Source organism: Kwoniella dendrophila, chromosome 8 (assembly GCF_036810415.1).
Source record: "Kwoniella dendrophila CBS 6074 chromosome 8, complete sequence".
In the NCBI taxonomy this organism is placed as follows: Eukaryota; Fungi; Basidiomycota; class Tremellomycetes; order Tremellales; family Cryptococcaceae; genus Kwoniella; species Kwoniella dendrophila.
Genome location: NC_089483.1, coordinates 1,615,892 through 1,634,218, shown reverse-complemented (window position 1 = coordinate 1,634,218; position 18,327 = coordinate 1,615,892). Strand labels below are relative to the sequence as shown.

The 18,327-nt window shown below is 38.6% G+C and overlaps 6 protein-coding genes across 6 annotated transcripts; 2 read left to right on the top strand and 4 right to left on the bottom strand.

The window, feature by feature from the left end:
- Positions 1 to 1,071: 1,071 nt before the first annotated feature.
- On the top strand, positions 1,072 to 3,388 carry L201_006423 (uncharacterized protein; the record flags this gene model as incomplete). Its single annotated transcript, XM_066222142.1, has 7 exons — positions 1,072 to 1,271; positions 1,348 to 1,637; positions 1,708 to 2,013; positions 2,082 to 2,521; positions 2,596 to 2,935; positions 3,002 to 3,070; positions 3,138 to 3,388. The coding sequence occupies 7 exons, from the start codon at positions 1,072 to 1,074 to the stop codon at positions 3,386 to 3,388; spliced, it is 1,896 nt and encodes a 631-aa protein (XP_066078239.1).
- A 426-nt stretch (positions 3,389 to 3,814) lies between these two features.
- Positions 3,815 to 5,830, bottom strand: L201_006422 (uncharacterized protein; the record flags this gene model as incomplete). The annotated part of the gene is made up of 6 exons (XM_066222141.1): positions 3,815 to 4,219; positions 4,313 to 4,609; positions 4,673 to 5,033; positions 5,091 to 5,315; positions 5,373 to 5,546; positions 5,604 to 5,830. The coding sequence occupies 6 exons, from the start codon at positions 5,828 to 5,830 to the stop codon at positions 3,815 to 3,817; spliced, it is 1,689 nt and encodes a 562-aa protein (XP_066078238.1).
- Positions 5,831 to 6,437: 607 nt separating this feature from the next.
- L201_006421 (uncharacterized protein) lies at positions 6,438 to 7,682 on the bottom strand (the record flags this gene model as incomplete). The annotated part of the gene is made up of 1 exon (XM_066222140.1): positions 6,438 to 7,682. One exon carries the CDS (start codon positions 7,680 to 7,682, stop codon positions 6,438 to 6,440), a length of 1,245 nt encoding a protein of 414 aa, XP_066078237.1.
- Positions 7,683 to 8,156: 474 nt separating this feature from the next.
- Positions 8,157 to 9,158, bottom strand: L201_006420 (uncharacterized protein; the record flags this gene model as incomplete). The annotated part of the gene is made up of 1 exon (XM_066222139.1): positions 8,157 to 9,158. The coding sequence occupies one exon, from the start codon at positions 9,156 to 9,158 to the stop codon at positions 8,157 to 8,159; it is 1,002 nt and encodes a 333-aa protein (XP_066078236.1).
- Positions 9,159 to 10,444: 1,286 nt separating this feature from the next.
- Positions 10,445 to 11,806, top strand: L201_006419 (uncharacterized protein; the record flags this gene model as incomplete). Its single annotated transcript, XM_066222138.1, has 2 exons — positions 10,445 to 10,925; positions 11,019 to 11,806. 2 exons carry the CDS (start codon positions 10,445 to 10,447, stop codon positions 11,804 to 11,806), a joined length of 1,269 nt encoding a protein of 422 aa, XP_066078235.1.
- Positions 11,807 to 12,044: 238 nt separating this feature from the next.
- On the bottom strand, positions 12,045 to 17,518 carry L201_006418 (uncharacterized protein; the record flags this gene model as incomplete). The annotated part of the gene is made up of 11 exons (XM_066222137.1): positions 12,045 to 12,142; positions 12,199 to 12,339; positions 12,401 to 12,748; positions 12,801 to 12,860; positions 12,923 to 12,985; positions 13,054 to 13,426; positions 13,487 to 13,611; positions 13,676 to 16,251; positions 16,304 to 16,552; positions 16,629 to 17,383; positions 17,453 to 17,518. The coding sequence occupies 11 exons, from the start codon at positions 17,516 to 17,518 to the stop codon at positions 12,045 to 12,047; spliced, it is 4,854 nt and encodes a 1,617-aa protein (XP_066078234.1).
- Between the last annotated feature and the right edge of the window lie 809 nt (positions 17,519 to 18,327).

Below are 18,327 nucleotides of genomic sequence, written 5' to 3'. Positions count from 1 at the left end.
GGTAAATTAACCTTTTTTTCTCCTTGATAAGACGTGATCGCTCGTTATCTCTTTTACACTTCGCCTGCTATTACTCCTATCGTTACTTGCCTGATTGCCTCTGCAGGTCGTGAAACAGGTTGTGAGCACAATTCGAATGGTGTCATATCCCTATCCATACTTACTGTTCCCGCGTTACTCCACGAGAGTGCATGGAAAAGACCATTCACAAGAAGACTGAAATATTATCTCTTTTAAGAATATGACAGGTTCGGCTGGATCCGAGACTTCTCAAGCTTTCAGCAATAACGCCATCGATCAGAAGAACATCGGTTTCACAGAGCTATCACGTCATGATATTGGATCCTCAGATATGATCCGCATCACAAAGGGCTATCATTTTTCCTTACACCACTGAGGGTTAAGGGGATATATTCTGTAATGGGATAAAAAAGGTACGAGTCGAAGTGGGGGAGGAGCATGGACAAATTCACCTAAACGCAACGATGCCGCACAGATAAAGGGATTTGGCTGATGTTATACTCTCCTATTCCAGCCAAAGGGAGAGACCGAACATTTTGTCGAATAATATTTCCCTAAACACAATAGAAATACGATCAAGGCTGTTCTCCTAACGGTTAATGTCGATTTCTTACTCTAACTTTAAGATGCAAAGTACTATGATGTTAGCGGAAGAAGTCTCAAACGAAACAATCACCTACAGACTCTGTAACCGAGCAAAATCCCAATGGTACCATATGGGCTTTCTCATCAAAGTTAGCTCCAATGAAGCTTAAATCAGAATGAGTCTAAATGATGAAATTGGTTTATAGCGTGATTTGACATCAACCGAAAAGTCTATCTGCATTTCAAGATGTGAAATATACAGATGAAAAATTGAATGAAGAACCATCTCCATGTGAACTCGCAGGAGGTCGGAATGGTGGATTCAGCATTATCGTGGATCTTTGGCAAGTATATACAACAAGGTATATAAAGAAGAAATTTCACGCCCCACTTCCCCCTTACTTCCGATAAAATCATCTGCATTATAATTCAGCGACAAAGTTAGCCCCAACTTGCCTTATCATAATGAGTCAAGTAACCCCTGCTCTGGATCTGCTTCCCGCAGCTGCCTCACAAACAGCTTCAAAAGATGATGAGAAGAATATACCTTCGACAGGATCATCCCCTTATAATGGTCATAATTTAGGATTTAGTTCGGATAATTCAAGTCAAGACGAGTATGAAGATGAAGAACCTACTGATGAGGAGTATGCAACACTACGAAAGTGAGTTATCTCCTATCCGAAGCTGAGTAACCATAAGCAACAACCTAGACTGATGTATACAACAATTTACCCCTAGAGTCTCCGCAGGTATACCTTGGCCAGCAATTGCGTTATGTTTAGTTGAAGTTGCAGAAAGAGCCTCATATTACGGATCCAAAAAACCATTTGCGAATTTCATTAGAGGTGCATTACCAAAAGGTGGTAATGGTACTGGTGCGGTCGCAAAAGGAGCTGCAGGTAAAAATCAAACCCCTGGTGCATTAGGAATGGGTTCAGTATCAGCTTCAGCAGTCACATCGACTTTCACTTTTTTATCTTATTTGATACCTATCCTAGGTGGTTGGGTAGCTGATACCAAATGGGGTCGTAAGTTACACACGTCTTAGGGATCTGCGACGATCATCACACTGATTTGGATTTGATTGTTATACTGCAGGATGGAAGACAATTTGTGTTGGTGTGGCAATCGGTGCAGTTGCGCATGTACTTTTGGTTATACCAGCTATACCTAAAGTTATAGCTGCTGGAAAAGTCGCTTCATTTGTGCCATTCATCATCTCAGTGATTATTTTAGCTTTTGCTGCTGGCTTCATTAAACCTTCTTTGGCCCCATTAATGTGTGATCAATCACCCGTTAAGAAACCAGTCATCAAGAAGTTGAAATCTGGTGAAAGAGTCATTGTGGACCCCCAAGTCACTGTTCAAAGGTATATGCTCATATTTTATTGGTGTATCAATATTGGTAAGTTACACTGTCATGTTCTTGTGTGATCCTACAAGCTGATGTAGTTTCTGATTATTCACGAATAGGTTCATTCTGGATGATTGTCGAATCATACGTTCAACGATTAGTTGGATTCTGGTTAGCATATTTATTACCGGCATTTATCTATATCTTAGTACCAATTGTCTTATTGGCAGTATATAAAAAGCTCTACTTTGCACCTCCTCAAGGATCTGTCTTAGTTGAAGGTCTGAAGGTAATCAAGGAATTATACAAAAGAAATGGTTTCTGGAAAGCTGCCAAAGGCGGTGATGAAGCTTGGCACTTGATCAAGCCTTCCACAATCAATCAGAAAGAAGAAGAAGATGAAGTTAGAACTCAAACAGAAATTCAAAAGACTAAATTTGTATGGGATGACTTGTTCGTTGACGAAATTCGTCAAACTCTACAAGCTTGTGCTGTTTCTTGGTTATTACCTATTTTCTATCTAGCTGATGGTGGTATAGGTAATATGGAAAATGATATGGTAAGTTTCGACTTACACTTTTACATCAACATTTACACAGAAAAAGGTTAACAGAACCATAAAACCATACATAGTCAAGCGCAATGACACTAAACAATATACCAAATGATTTATTCGGTAACTTCAACCCTTTGTGTATCATCATCTTCTCACCTCTCGTTGGATTAATGTATAAATACTTTGAAAGAATTGGTAGACCAATCAAACCAATGACAAGATTATCTATTGGTTTCGCATTAGCTTCTATAAATATGATAATTGGTGCTATCGTTCAATGGAGAGTTTATAAGACTTCACCTTGTGGTTATTACGCAACAGATTGTAAATTAGGTGTATCTCCGGTACCTATTGCACTTCAAATTCCTTTGAGTGCTTTACCTGGTATAGGTGAAATTTTCATCGCTGTAACTGCTTGTAAGTACCATTCTGCTAAATCACATCGAAGGTTACAGCTGACTCGCTTGTCACTATTTGCTGTAGATGAAATTGCTTATACCAGAGCACCAGCAAGAATGAAATCTTTAGTCGTCGCTATCATCTTGTTCAATCGTGAGTTCCTGTTTCGTTCTCGCTTGGGAGCGTCGCTGACTAATCTCATTTTTGTAACTGTTTACAGAAGCTATATCAGCCGCTATTGGATTAGCTTTAAGTGATGTGATAAAAGACCCATACTTGATTTGGCCATACGTCGCTTTAGCAGTTGCCAACTTCATCTGTATTTTCATCTGTCCAACAGTCTTTAGACATCTCAATGATCCGATTAGAGAATTCGCAAATGTTAAAAGACAAGCCGGTGATGCAAGCTCAAGTATCGATTATGAGAAACAAGATGATCAACGTTTAGATAGGCATCGTCAATCGGCATGAGTCGATAACTAGCTACACTCGAAAATGGTATCTCAGGGCAAACGATCAAGGATTAGGGTCTTAACTATAATTAAGAAGATCCTACGAAATTTAATAGCCGTTCGAAAGCGATTTTGCGTAGATTAATGTTATAATGTAGGTATACAACTGATGAATAATATGACCTTCACTATGTCGCTTCGGATTTACAGCTCCACCCTTTGCTGCGCAGATACAAAGAAGTCCGAAAAATACATTTTACATTTATATAGCTGACAATATGACACTTAGCTCCACGAGAGGGGCCCTTACTGGATAAGAGAAACTTTTTCCATAATCTCGTGATTCAAAACTTTGCTGTAGGTTTCAACTTTCAAGCTTGCGGTTGATAGATCTACGAACACATATTCTAAACGAGGGGATTTAACCCATTATCTCCAATACGAATTACATCGTACCATTTCTTTCCCTTTCTTCGTTTAAAGCTTTTTGAGCATCCGTAACATATGATCTAAATCTCCAAGGTCTTATCTTTTTTCTAAACATTTCATCCAATTCAGCCGCAGTTCTTCTTGATGTATCAGGAATCAAAAAGAATGAAGCTACTAAAAAGGGGGTTGATATACCGGCAAAGAAAAAAGCGGTTTTCAATCCCCAATTCGCTCCCCCATTTGCGGCATTCAACATATATGGTACTGAAGTGTTGAATACCAACCCTAAACATACTCCTCCAGCTGCCGCAATTCCCGCCGTCTTCGCACGAAGTCTTGAACTTCCCGCTTCTGCGATATAGGCCCAACCTAAATTACCTAAAAGCGTTGAACCTAATCTCCAGAATAAAGAGAACACAAGCTGAAAGAAGATAGTCGCAAAGATTGCAAAGATCAGTTAAAAGTGCCACCTTTTCAGAGTGTTTTCTGTAGCAATCATGAAATCAGCACTTACGACAAGCTTATTCACAGCTGAGGATCTATTTGCCATCAACCCTAGACCACCTACAACCATACACATGACCCAAACGGTACAAGCACCAATCAAAAATAAAGATCTTCTTCCTATCAAATCGATCAAACTAGCTTCTACCAGAGTACAGACTATAGCTACTAAAGCTAATAATAAACTAAACAAAAAAGGATCACCAAAACCAGCTTGTTGAGCAAAGTAAGATGAATAAGATGAAAGTACAGCTAAACCTCCAATCTGCTGGACACAAGCAGGCCAGAAGGCGATAAGCGTTCGGAACTGTTATGGGAGTATATCAGATCAGCATGTCATTTCGGGAATGGTTTTTGAAGAGTAGCTTACTCCATTGACACCAATAAAAACCTCTTTGACATTTCTAAGCTCTTGTATAAATCCATGACTTTCCCCATCGATTTCTTTCTGATAGGATTTTTCTTTTTCAACAGACTGTTTTATGATGTCATAATGATAATCTACATCGTAACCTTCAATTCCACCATTTAATCGTTTGATTATAGCTCGACCTTGATCGTGTCTTCCGGTGTTCGCACACCAGAAAGGAGATTCTGGTATGAAAAAGTAAACAATAGCCATCAAACCTAACATTGCCCATTCAGTATAAATTGGTGTAAGGTAGTTGAATGGATGTTTATCGTTCATTACTTTTAATGCCACTGATGAACATAATTGTCCAATACCGTACCTTCGAATACGTAAGGTAAGCTTTTTGAGGTCTTAGATTTCCACACGTGAAACTCACCAAGCAGAATAGAAGATCAGTAAGAAACCTCTAATTTTGGCAGGTGCTAATTCAGTCATATACATTCCAGTCATAAATTGGACTGAGCCTACTCCAAAACCTGAAAATAGTTTCGCACAAAGCCAAGTTTTCCAATTTCTACCAAAACTTTCAAGTGCAACCGCAATGAGTAGCGATACCCAAAGTGTATAAAAAGCTGCTTTTCGTCCGAGTCGATCGGCAACACTTATGTGGAACATTATCGTTAATATTTCATCTATTTTGTAGAAAGGTTATACATACAAATGCTGAGTTAACATTCCGATACCTTGTCCAGCAGATTGGATACCACCCCAAGCAGCTAAAATGTTAGAAGCGAGTGCTGGACCGCCAGTTTTGGCATTAATGGTTGTGCCGTAGGTCTGGATGAACCCTTTGTTCGCGACAATATTGGATGTCATGGAGATTTGGAATCCACTATATGTGTGAAACCATTAACTTTGAAGCAGAATGTCTGATGGTTAGCTCACTTACTCTGCTGCTGCCGAGAAAGATGCAAAGATGCACATCAAGGCAGTTTTTCTAAAAACCACCCAGGTCTTCTTCCATGGTAGATCTTCGAAAGATGACTTGGTAACTATGTCATGATTTACGTGTTTACCTTCTACTTCATAAGTTTCTACATGATCTATTTGAGGCTTATCGTCTATGGCAGGAACGATCGCCTCATCAATTGCTTGACGAGCGATAGGTGTTGTCATCTTTGTAATGCTCTATACTACTGATTTGTGTCACGATGATATCAGGAGTGAGATGGGGAATAACCTTACATTTCTGGGGACCCAATGGCCTCCATAAATACCTACAACTGCTTCTCGTTCAATCGAGATTTTCCCAAAAGTTTGGTATAATACCTAGCGTAGCCAAGCATAAACGGCTGAACAATGATCCGCTCATCTGCAGTCACTCACACCGGCCCGTTATATCATGTGATCAATTATACTTAAATACCTAAACAAGTTAGTCTTGGCAGTAATGTTGTCAAATCATTGATGATCCCGGATAATTAATAAGACCAAGATAAGTGCGTTAATTCTTCTTCACATATTGCCTTCCAAGTTATACAGGCACCATTCTTAGCTTGGCGAGCGCGGCGCTAAGTATTTGTTAAATGGGCTTAACAGTATATAGTAACGGAAGACGCCTCTGAGTAACGCCATTCAGGCAGAAAGATAGCCCGACGAACGATTTCACCATTTATGCGGTAGATAGATCAGCAAGTTGGAGGTTCCCGTGACTTGAACAAGTGGATAGATTATGCATCACATTCAACAAAATCATCGATATAGCTTGTACATGAAACGGGTATTACCTCTTTGTCACCTCTACCGCATACACATGTGTTTTTCCACCTTTGAAATTACTTCTGAATATCAGATATTTCCCATCAGGTGTAAAATTTGCGTTTGGCTCAAGTTTGTAATCATGATCATTCAGATCAACCAATTTCTCATTCGCTAGATAACCAGGTATGACTAAATTTGATGGATCTGGTGATTGTATACCGGCGACATCAGGTATTCTTTGAGGTTTAAATACATATAGATATTTTCCGTTCTGAGCATGTGCTACCATATCTTTATCACCTCCATCACCACAGAATAGTTTGTTGTCAGGTGAAGAATGGAAATGTACTGACCATTCGTCACGTTCTAGATGATATCGATATCGTTTACCCGTACTAATTTCATATCCTGCTAACCAGAAAACCTGACCTCGAGGAGTTTGTAGATCGTACCATACCATTTTGCCGTCATTACTAAACCATTCATGTCCTGCGATTTCCATATTCATCATTCTTTCGTGGATTTTTTTAGGTATAATTTCTCTGTGTCCGATATCTAATAACCATAACCTATCGACTTGATGCCATGGTCCTTCATGACATAGCATCAGGAGAGTTGGAGCTGTAGGGGAAAATAATAGATGATTTAACCAATCTGTTGACTTATAAATATCTCTTCTTTCACCTGTTTCTACATCAATCAAGAATAATACCATAGGAACTTTAGCTTCTAATCTTTGATTCAATCTTACTTCTTTAGCATCTGCATATGACATGGGTGTGCCATCTGACCAATTCGCTTCATAAACGAATTGATCAGTTTTAGGATCCCTGTTATTGAAAATATCTAATATTTCCGAATGATACGTTGGATCTACTTCTACACCAGCTAAATAAGTTTCATCGCAATTTATAGTCTGTATATCTCCTAATGGCTTCTTGGTGATTACTCGGGTCTCGTTTGTATCAAGATCCACCCAGTATACAGTTTCTGTCTCATTTAATCTATAATACGCCCGACGATATTTCTTTCCCACAAACAACAAGGTGAAAGGTTCTGCTATATTGATCACGGGGGATAACTCAAAGCTGGATAAATTGACTTTAGAGATACCGGTTGGAGTTGATATAACTAAAAAATCGCCTTCAGGGGTATAAGCGTTAAAGTTGAAATACAAGCTTGAAGAACCTGGTTCTTCGGACAACCGTATAACTCGATGACCTGAATCTTCTATCCATTCTGTCGGAGTATCTTGTGTTGCAAACATGATGTTTGAAGCATAGGTAGACGGATGTAAGTGAAGTTCATATTCAAGTTGTTGTAATCAAGGTAAAATCAACATTCAGAAGAGATGGACAAAACAGTCGATATAAGCAGCTCGGTATATCGGTAGAATGTTTAGCCCTTAGCTTCTTGGCTTGTGGAGGGTCGCCTTGACGATTACCAAGTAACGTAAATGTAACCCGGCTATCAAGTTTATATTTAGGCTATCCGTACGTCTTAAGTTTGTGGTTAGAGTCTATGCATGAAAGCAGATTTAGCTTGCAAGTCGTGTCAGTCAAGGATTTCACTGATGCATGAGGTGTTACGAAGATCCTAAATACCCAAGGAAAGAAGAGAAATATACTGTCCGTCAGAAAGATAAGACCCAAGGAAGTTATACGATAGCTATAAAATTCTAATTACGAAGATCAATATAACCTATATATCCACCAACATGATGAATACACATAGATCGTACCTAAGGGAATCCTTGGAAGTTGTTGAGTTTGGTGATAATGATGACACCATTACCTATCTTGGATGCAGTAGCAGAAGCATCAGAACCAGATGGAGTAAAATAGTTCGCACCACCACCACCGGCACCACTACCTTGAGAATCACCTCCTGAACCACCACCGGAATAACCACCACCACCACCTGCACCTGAATTACCACTTGGAGAATAACCACCTGCACCACCACCACCGAAAGCTCCATTTGCATTGGAATCACTTTGGGCATAACCCCCGATCCAATTTGGTTTAGAGAAACCACCATATCCACTACCCGAATATTGAGGATAAGTTCCACCACTCAAAAATCCCGCACCAGGACCACCTGCACCAGCTTGAGGGGTTGTTGTACCTTGTTGACCATTTGAACCACCTGAACCACCATCTAATCCACTACCGTCACCGGCAGTTGTACTAAAATCAGAATTTGCATTACCACCGTAATATGCTGCGTCTCCAACAACTTTTCCACCTCCTCCACCACCAGCAGCAGCTAATAGATTGTTATTGGTATCATAGACGAAAGATCCACCACCACCACCTCCACCATAAGTTGTAGTTACAGTTTTCGCTTGACCTCCGACAACGATGTTGAGTACAGTTCCAGAAGCTAAGGTGACGGTACCGTTAACTTGAGCAGCGGTACCTCCAGGTGCGGTGAAATCCAACTTATTGTCACCACCTGAACCACCTTGAACACTGATAAAGTAGTTGTCATCTGCTGGAATGGTATAGGTTTGAACTGCTCCAGTATAATCAAAAGTTGCGATATCGGGTGCACGTTGTTCGATACGATGCATACTTCTTGCTAAAGCTCTTTTGGTGGGAGCACGAAGTGGGAGTCCTCGTTTCAAGCATTCTGCGTTGGTGGAACAACCTCGTCTGCTGGCTTGTGAGGATGTTACACCGGCGCTCACGCCAGTGACAGCTAAGGCGATGTAGAGGATATGGGTAAAGTCGAAGAGCATTGCGTGTAATGACTGTAATTTAGTCTGAATATGTTGTTTGGTTAGTGCGATTCACAAGCATATGTGCGAATTACACGATCGATTGCAACCTACTAAAGAGCGAAAAGATGGGGTTTACCCACATGAGTTGGTGCTACAGAGAAGATTGTGTGTATGTGAGGGAAAGAGTAGAAAAGAAAAAACATTAATGAAAGAATATGTCGTGTATATATATCTGTTTGCTTTTGTTTATAATCGACCATCGCTCAGCAATGTTGACGAGGCAGAGGTGATAAACATTGCGATAGATTAACCTTATATGGCGTAAGTAGATGAAATATTTGCTTTTTTCGTCTTCACCATGACTCTACCAACGGTGGTCGATACCGTAAATCCATTGTGCCAAAGGTTCCAGTCGATAGGTATAGATACCTTGGAGGGTGCATCTCCACCAAGTATTGAGTTGACGATAAATACCAAATTAAAGTTCATAAGCTATCTTAGTTATTATATACGACATTGGTAGGGAATTTAGATATGGGACAGTGAATGTTTACATTTGCCGGGTGATATTTCAACGTTTCGCACCGGTGCCTAAGTTTCGATCGGTGAGGACTCTTCAGGAACAAGACAGGAGGATTGTTTGTTCTATTTACACCGAGCTAGCATTTACGAAAGTATCGATGGAAGATCTCCTCCACTGTAGCTGACCTCTGCAAGCGGTAATGGTCATTAAGCTTATTATCATGCTGCTATAGATAATGGAAGTATCAAAGACCGAGATGAGGTGGAAGCCAATTAAGAAGGATATGACCGAGCATTTGAGAATGGAGATCGTCATCTCATTGTCATTTGGCGAAGGACATGGCATTCGTGTGACAATTGAGAGTGATACAGGAATGCCGAGGTCATGACAAACCTGTAATGGGAAAACTCTAGCTCTTGACAAAAACACTTAGCATCATCATTCTTCTTTATAGAGTTCCTTAGATTTTGGTCGAAAAGAATTGTGCCTGGAAAGAGGATCGATTGTTTTACCTTAGCTCGGCCATAAGCATACTTTAAAAACATCTTACCCCGGCAACCGATGCATAAAAATCAACCTCAACAGCTACAAAATGCTATAATTAGAATTGGGAGATTCGCATGGATGATATCATTAACGGATGAAAAAGTATATAAAGGTTATCTCTCAGTCACCTTGATGCATATCTGAATGACAATCTATATATCTGTACATCTATATATCTCACTACCGATTATTGCCTCAATCATACAAGTACACGAATATACAATCATCAACCACAATGGCCGTCATAAATCGAGTACTGATTATTGGGGGTGGATTATCTGGACCATGTTTATCATTATCTTTAGCGAAATATGGTATAAAATCAACTATATTTGAAATACGTGATAAAGGACCTAGTGAATCTGGAGGATCAATTTCATTAGGTCCAGATGCATTGAGAATTTTAGATAAATATGCTGGAATATATGACAAATTGAAAGAAACTGGATTTACGTATACAAAGATGACTGTATGTACTGAAGATGGATGTAAATTAGGTCATGTTCAAATTGGTCAACAATCTATCAATGAAAAGGGGATTGATGAAGGTTATCCAGCGATTAGAATTCTAAGAACTAAATTACATGAAGTCTTTTTAAATACCATAGAAGAACAGAAACATTTGATTGATATTCAGAATAATAAAAGTATAATTAGAATCGAAGAAAGTGATAATGGTGTTATTGCCCACTTCAAGGATGGTTCAACTGCTGAAGGTGAGTAGAAGCTACCGATCCATCTATTTATACGACTCATTTCATGTACCAAAGAAAGGCCAGATGACTAACACTGACGATCTGTTGACATAGGTGACATACTAATTGGTTCAGATGGTATACATTCCAAAGTTCGGGAACACATTCTAGGCTCAAAAGCCCCTAAACCAATATTCACAAAAACATGCGTTGTTAATGGTTTTTTACCTTTCAACGTAGCTAAAAAGCCTAACGAAGAATTCGAATTTCCTTCATTTAATTTTACGCCTAGTGGTATCTTCATGTCTATACCAATCGACAGTCAATCTAAAACCCTAAGTTGGGGAATAACGACCTCATTAGACACTGAGTTGAATAGAGAAGAATTAAACGAATTTGAAATTTCTGGTAGAGCAATTAAATTAGCCAAAGAAGATTTTAAAGATTATGATTCAGAACCAATTAGATCGTTGCTAGGTAATGTTGACGAAACAAAAGCAAAGGTTTGGGCACCATATTATATACCTACATTAGAAACTTGGCATACATCCAGAACTTGTTTAATTGGTGATGCCGCACATGCATTACCACCAAATGGTCAAGGTACTTCAGTAGCTTTTCAAGATGCTGCTTTATTGACTAGATTACTATTGGTTAAACAAAATAAAGATGAAATACAGTATAATGATTTGTTTGAAAAATTCGAACAACTACGTAAACCTGAAATAAAAAGAATAGCAGGAAACGGTAAACCGACACAAGCATTGAAAACCAAGACAGGACCTTGGATTTGGTATTTGAAAAAATGGGCTTTCTGGGGATATTTCACTTGGAATAGAGGTGTACTGAATATGAATAAAGGTCATGTTTATGATGTAGATAAAGTAGATCTTGAGTTGTAGGCAAGTTTTTCAGTATATATCCGCCTGGCTTCGGTTTTTGCTTGTGTTATACCCGATAAAATGCTATATCATTTCATACTAATACATAAATGAATGTACAAACAATGTGTAAATATGCTGTATCCCGATCTGCAATGTATTATACTATATATTTGCGCTGATGTTGCTACAATGACTTGTCTGAATGTATTTGTCTACTAATGTTTTTATATTAATCTAATGATCTAAACAATATGTTCTACTTGAGCGGACCATTCGGTAGAACATCCCCTTTCAGTTGGATTTTACTTTTGACTTTTGCAAATAGTTCTGGCAATTTATATGGTTTGATCACAACTACAGAGAACACATATGTTAGTCACCATCAATTCCCAATGTCAAGTCAGACTCACCATCATCCATTCCAGCAGCTAAAGCTTGATCTATCTGACCTTGCCTGGCATTCCCTGTCAAGGCAATGACCAATTGACGATTATATAAACCTTCCGATTCAGACTGTCTGATATGTTTGACTGCTGTTAGACCGTCCATAACTAGAAAGAAAGATCATCAGTCACCTACTACAATGATGAGTCATGATCATTTATAACTTACTTGGCATTTCAAGATCCATTAAAATTACATCATAAGGTCTTCTACCTTCAGTTTTATCCTTTCTGTTTATATTGTAGATCTCATTTAAGTAATCAAGAGCTTCTTGACCGTGATTAGCTACATCACAGGTAAATCCTGCTTTTACAATTTGACGTTTTAACACAGTTTGATTGATTATATTATCTTCTACTATTAACAAGTGTAAACCACTGCTCGTATTGGCAGTTCCGGAAGGGTTTACATCCGGCGTTAGAGTCGGTGTTGGTGTTGTTAGTGTAAGCTTTGACACCGAGTTCTCAAGTGATAATTGAGGTTTTCCAGTTCTAGCTTGAATGAAGAACCGGAAGACTGGAGAAGTGATGGGTTAATGAACATCCCAGCTTGATCGCAAATGACTTACCACTTCCTACTCCCAGCTGACTCTCCATTTCGATTCTACCACCGAGTAGTTCGGATATTCCTGGAAAACAACGTAAATGTAAGGACACTGTAGAGTTTGCGAGCAGCTCGAGGAAGACTTACGTTTACAGATGAATAGACCTAAACCACTTCCACCGAACTTAGTATGTACCATTTTGTTACCCTCTACAGAATAGCAAACATCATCAATTAGCTTCTTCTTCCAGGGCAACAAACTTGAGTAGATTACTTACGCGAGAATCGTCTGAATAAACCAGCTTGTTCAGCGGCCCCTAAACCAGGTCCAGTATCTTTGATAGCTATATACAGATATACATTCGTATCTTCTTTTACTGGTAGTTGAATTTGTTTTGTACTTAATGGAGGTGAACAAGTATTTTCTGACTGAGGCGGTTCAAATCCAATTTCATATTGAACAGTAACGATTCTTGTTGTACTTGTTGCTGTGAATCTAATTGCATTTGAAACCAAATTTGTTACAACTTGATGAAGTCTGACATGATCAGTTTTGATCAGGCTTATACCTGACTTTTTGATATTTTCACCAAATTCCAATACCAATTGTATTTTCTTCATCTTCGCTTCGGATGTGAATACTGATACGAGCTATGAACAATGTTCGGTATCAATTACTATTTATACATGAATACTCTTGGAATTACTCACCTTCTTAGCTTCAACCTTTAGATCAGACTCAAAGTCATGTAAAGATAGCATATCTAATTGGATTCTAGCTAATGACAGAATATCATTTGCGATTCTCTCTTGAACTAGACCGCATTGATGAATACCTATGGTCGCGCGAATACGATTAGTCATAGACAATGCGGAACTTTAAAAGAAAAGTAAACTCACTGTCTAACGCTTCAATATCTTCATCAATTTCCGCCAACAATTCAGGAGTTGCTTTAAATCCATCACCATTAACGATCTTCAGCTGGGATTGTAACGAAGTTAAATTTTCTTTTACTAAACTTGAACATTGTAAAATAGCTGAAACAGGAGTTCTGATTTCGTGTGAGGTTAAATCAACTAACAACTCTTGTTGTTGTTTTGATTCTTCAGCTTCTATCCTCCTTCTTTCAGCTTCCAACAATTTTTCTTCTTGATAACTTATATCGCTTAAACAACCCAATACACCGCTTAACTTGGAATCAATCATATCTAATCTAATGAACGTTCCTGAAACACTTGTACCATTTGACCATTTCCATGTTTCCGTAGTTTCCCTTTGATTCCCATTTAATACGTTATTCCATTTCTCAATTAAATCTTCTCTTATATCTTCAGAAACATATTTTGACCAATTATTTAGATTTTCATCTTGTGGTATACCTGTGTAAGTCCTATAAGCATCATTACCATAGATTATATTTCCATCTGCATTGGCTCTCATTATACCTGATGGACAATAATCTAAAATAACAGCTAATTCCTGTTGTCTTTGCGCATACATCATTTCTAGATGTGCACGTTTTTTACCCATTTGCATGTGTAAATGTACTCTAGCTAACAATTCTTTAGGTTTGAATGGTTTTAACATGAAATCTTCTGCGCCTTCAACAAAAGCTGCTAATCTTAATTCATCATCTGTGGCTGCACTTAATAAGACCATTGGTGTCATACGCGTTGAAGGTTCAGATCTGATAGCTGTTAACAGTTCTTGACCATTCATGATTGGCATCATCAAATCTGACAAAATTAAATGAGGTTGATGCTTTTTAGCCATTTCAAATCCTTTTTTACCATTGGTAGCTTCGATGACTTTACAGAATGGTGAAAAAATATTTTTCACGTAATGTCTCATATCGGTATTGTCGTCAACCAGAAGAAGTATATCAGTTCGATCGAACAAAAATCCTTCTGCACGTGACGAAACTGATTCGTTGAGTTCCGATCCCACAGATTCTGAGTCCATATCACTGGGTAAGATCCAGTGCATAGCTTCTTCTACCACAGCTTTACCATATGCACCGAAATCTGTCCTAGCCATATTATCTTGGACGACTTGACGTTCGATAAGTGGTATTCTAGCTGTGAATGTTGATCCATGTCGTTTCCCTTGAGTCTCTTCTGCCGTTTGACTGGTAATCAGAAGATCTCCCCCATGTAGCCGAACAATCTCTTTTGAAAGTGCTAAACCTATACCTGTACCTTCAGTTCCTCTTGATAGAGCAGTTGTTGCTCTATGGAATCGATCGGTGACTGCATTCAATTCAGCGGAAGGGATACCAATACCACTATCGATGATCGCAATATCGGCGTAAGTATGGTGATAGGTCAACTCGATCGTGATGGTACCAGATTCTGTATATTTGACAGCATTACTGATTAAATTGGTGACAACAGTTTCCAGTAAGGTTGGGTCGACAAAGACCATTCCTTCATGATGTTCAACATGAACCACGTATTTTATTCTTCTTCTTTCTACTGCAGGTCTGAACAGAGCAGCTAAGTCTCCCACAAATCTACCTAAATCTATAGGTAAGAATCTACCTGATAATTTTCCAGCTTCAATTCTTGAGAAATCCAATAAAGCGTTAACCAATCTTTGTACTCTAGCTAGATTACGTTGTGCTAAAGATAATCCATTTCTTTGCTCTACTGTTAGTTTTGTACGCAAGATATCGTCTAATGGACCTGCAACCAAAGTCAGAGGTGATCTCAGATCATGCGCTGCTCCCTGGAACCAGGCCGTTTTGGCTCTTTCCATTCGGTCTCGTTCTAATTGTCTATCATGTTCAGCTTCTGCCGCTCTAACAGATCCTAAAGAAGATGTAAGATGTGCTCTCAACACATGTATCCAATCTTCATATACTGAATCTAAAGGTGATGCGATGTTTAGTCCAATAATAACAACAGCTTGAGGAGTCTCGACTGAGGTTTCACTTGATATAGGCACGATTATAGCTGATTCAGGTAAAGCCTCCCATTGTCGTAATTCGAACCCTTTGATTATATCGGTACAATCATCGACAACTATGGCTTGACGAGTTGCGATAGCTTGAGCTAAAGGCCATGATTGTCGATCATAACTATATTGCACACGACCTGTACCTGAAGATAATGCTGATATAGCTGATAGAGTGGGTGATGAAAGTTGATTAGCTTTTGAGCCGAATGATGCTCGTGAATATTTTTCTGGACCAAGTGGTAATTCGAGATTGTTTAAAGCAGCTTTATGTCCATCTGGTACACCAATGGTTGATTGCAATTCCAGCTTGACAGAATGGGATTCGCTATTCTCCTCGATACTATAGCACATCATGAATGGTACATCTTTAGGATTAAGTTCAAGGACTTCCTTTATACCATTGAAATATTCTGTCGTTGTTCTAGCCGTAAGGAGTTGTTCTGATAAATCACGCATACTTTCTTGTCTTCTTCTAGCTAGAACCGATGCAGTGGTGTCACGAGTTGGGTTGTATAAACTATAGCCAAAGTTAATATCGCGATTAGTCCTGCTAGAAATATTTCACTCGCCCTAAGGGTTTACCGTTTTCATCAAACAATGGGATGAAACTCCAAGTATGATATTTCTCAACCCAATAGCCTTTCGGTCCTCTACGGTACAACAGTAGATCATCTTCTCTATAACATGGTTCACCATCTTCTAGACATCTATCAATGAGATGTTTTACACCATCCCAAACTGGACCCCAGGCTTCTTTCACCATTGCTGATCTTCCCCACATATGAGGGTGGTCTACAATCTGAGCGTAATTGTCGTTACTAAGTAAATGTTGATTGATAATGATTAGACGAAACCTATACTGCCTTTACATATACATATACAAATCGAACTTACTAGATCATCTGGAAATCATCACCTAACCACAGCGCATCTTGTGTAGGCGATCTCAGTATAACTTCCATCATCATTTCTATGACAGGTGACCATTCTTTTCTTGCTCCTATTGTCGTTTTTGACCAATCCGTACTATCCAATAAGGCTTGACAAGATAATAATGGATTTGTTGAAAGAGCAGTGGGTGTATAGGCGGGTATATTAGGCTTCTCGTGTGTTTGACCATTATGGCTCTTATCGTTATTATCTAAAGATAATAAAGTTGGTTCTTTATATGCTTCTGGAGAAACGATAGGTGTATCTTGTAGGATTGGTGTACGAATTTGGACATTTTCAGTGTCTATATTCGTGGGCGTAAGTGTATCTTCCCTATAATGATTGGAGGTCGGTGTAGGTATTGAATTTTGAGAGATTAAAGGTTTTACAGGAAAGCAAGTGATAACGTATTGTATGTTTGTATTTGATCTATCATGTTTAGTAGTTGAAGATTTGATAACTGATTTAACGAGATATAATTCCTGTTGAAATTCATCTTGTGAATGATGGTGGTGATTGAGTTGAAATACACTTTCATCTTGGTTTGATACCAACCAGTCTTCGAATAATTCTAATGTATCGTATTCCAATAACGTTTCTAAAGATTCATTCTTACTCCATTTGATCCATTTATCATTTTTCCATATTATACGACTTTGTGATGGTCCATCATGGAATGCAGGTTTGGGTAAGACGATGAATGCAGGGAATGGGTACGTCTGAAGTTGATGAGAGATCAGTTATCTTATGTTAGTGATCATAAATATCAATAAGCCTGTCTGACTCACCTCGAGATATGATATTGAAATTGTCGGGGAGATTTTCTCCTGTACATCATTATGTTTGACTGTCATCTTACCGTATTCTCATCCATTCGATAACCTCGTTAGAAATATCTATTAAAGTTTATTGCTAATCGGAACGAATCCAAACGTAGCTGTAATATTGTCGATAAACGAATAGCAATCTTTATCGATCTAAGTTGTTCGGGCTATTTTCAATCGAGAATTGCGCGAAGCTAATATAGCATTGAAGACCAAAACATGTGGGTTATAGTCTATCTTGATTACCCCAAGATACATGTAAAGTGCTGAGCAGAAAATTCAAGTTGACGACTTGGAGTATACAACAAACCCAAAAGAAAGGATAGTCTAGAAGATCACGCGTGATGGAAATTGAACAACGATAATAATGTGAAGGTTTGTCAAATCTCAAAAATGGTCGAATGTCATTAAAAGTAATCTTACCAAGACTACAAGTGCCTCTCTATCTCTTCCTCAGCCATAATCATTGGCGCTAAACGTCAAAAGTAGGTAGTAGTGTTGCATACAAGTAGTGTAGTAGTAACATGCCGAACGATTCTGGACATTTCAGGTTCATTCAGGGTGACAAAAAAAAAGAAAGTAACCCTAAAATGAGGGTAAAATAGTAAGAATACATATAGCTGTTCAGTTCCATCATTATTGTTTCCTTCTCTCTTTTTCCCCCTACTTTCATATGACGTAAATCCGTGAATCCCGCTTTTAGCATTATATTTGACACATCAATTTTCCTCTTCCCTTTTATATGATGATGCTAGCATGTACAGTAATTATGCAAGCAAACCAGAAAACAAATTTCTTTCTGGTGATATTGTATCGTCGAGCATCAGCTTCGGAAGCTT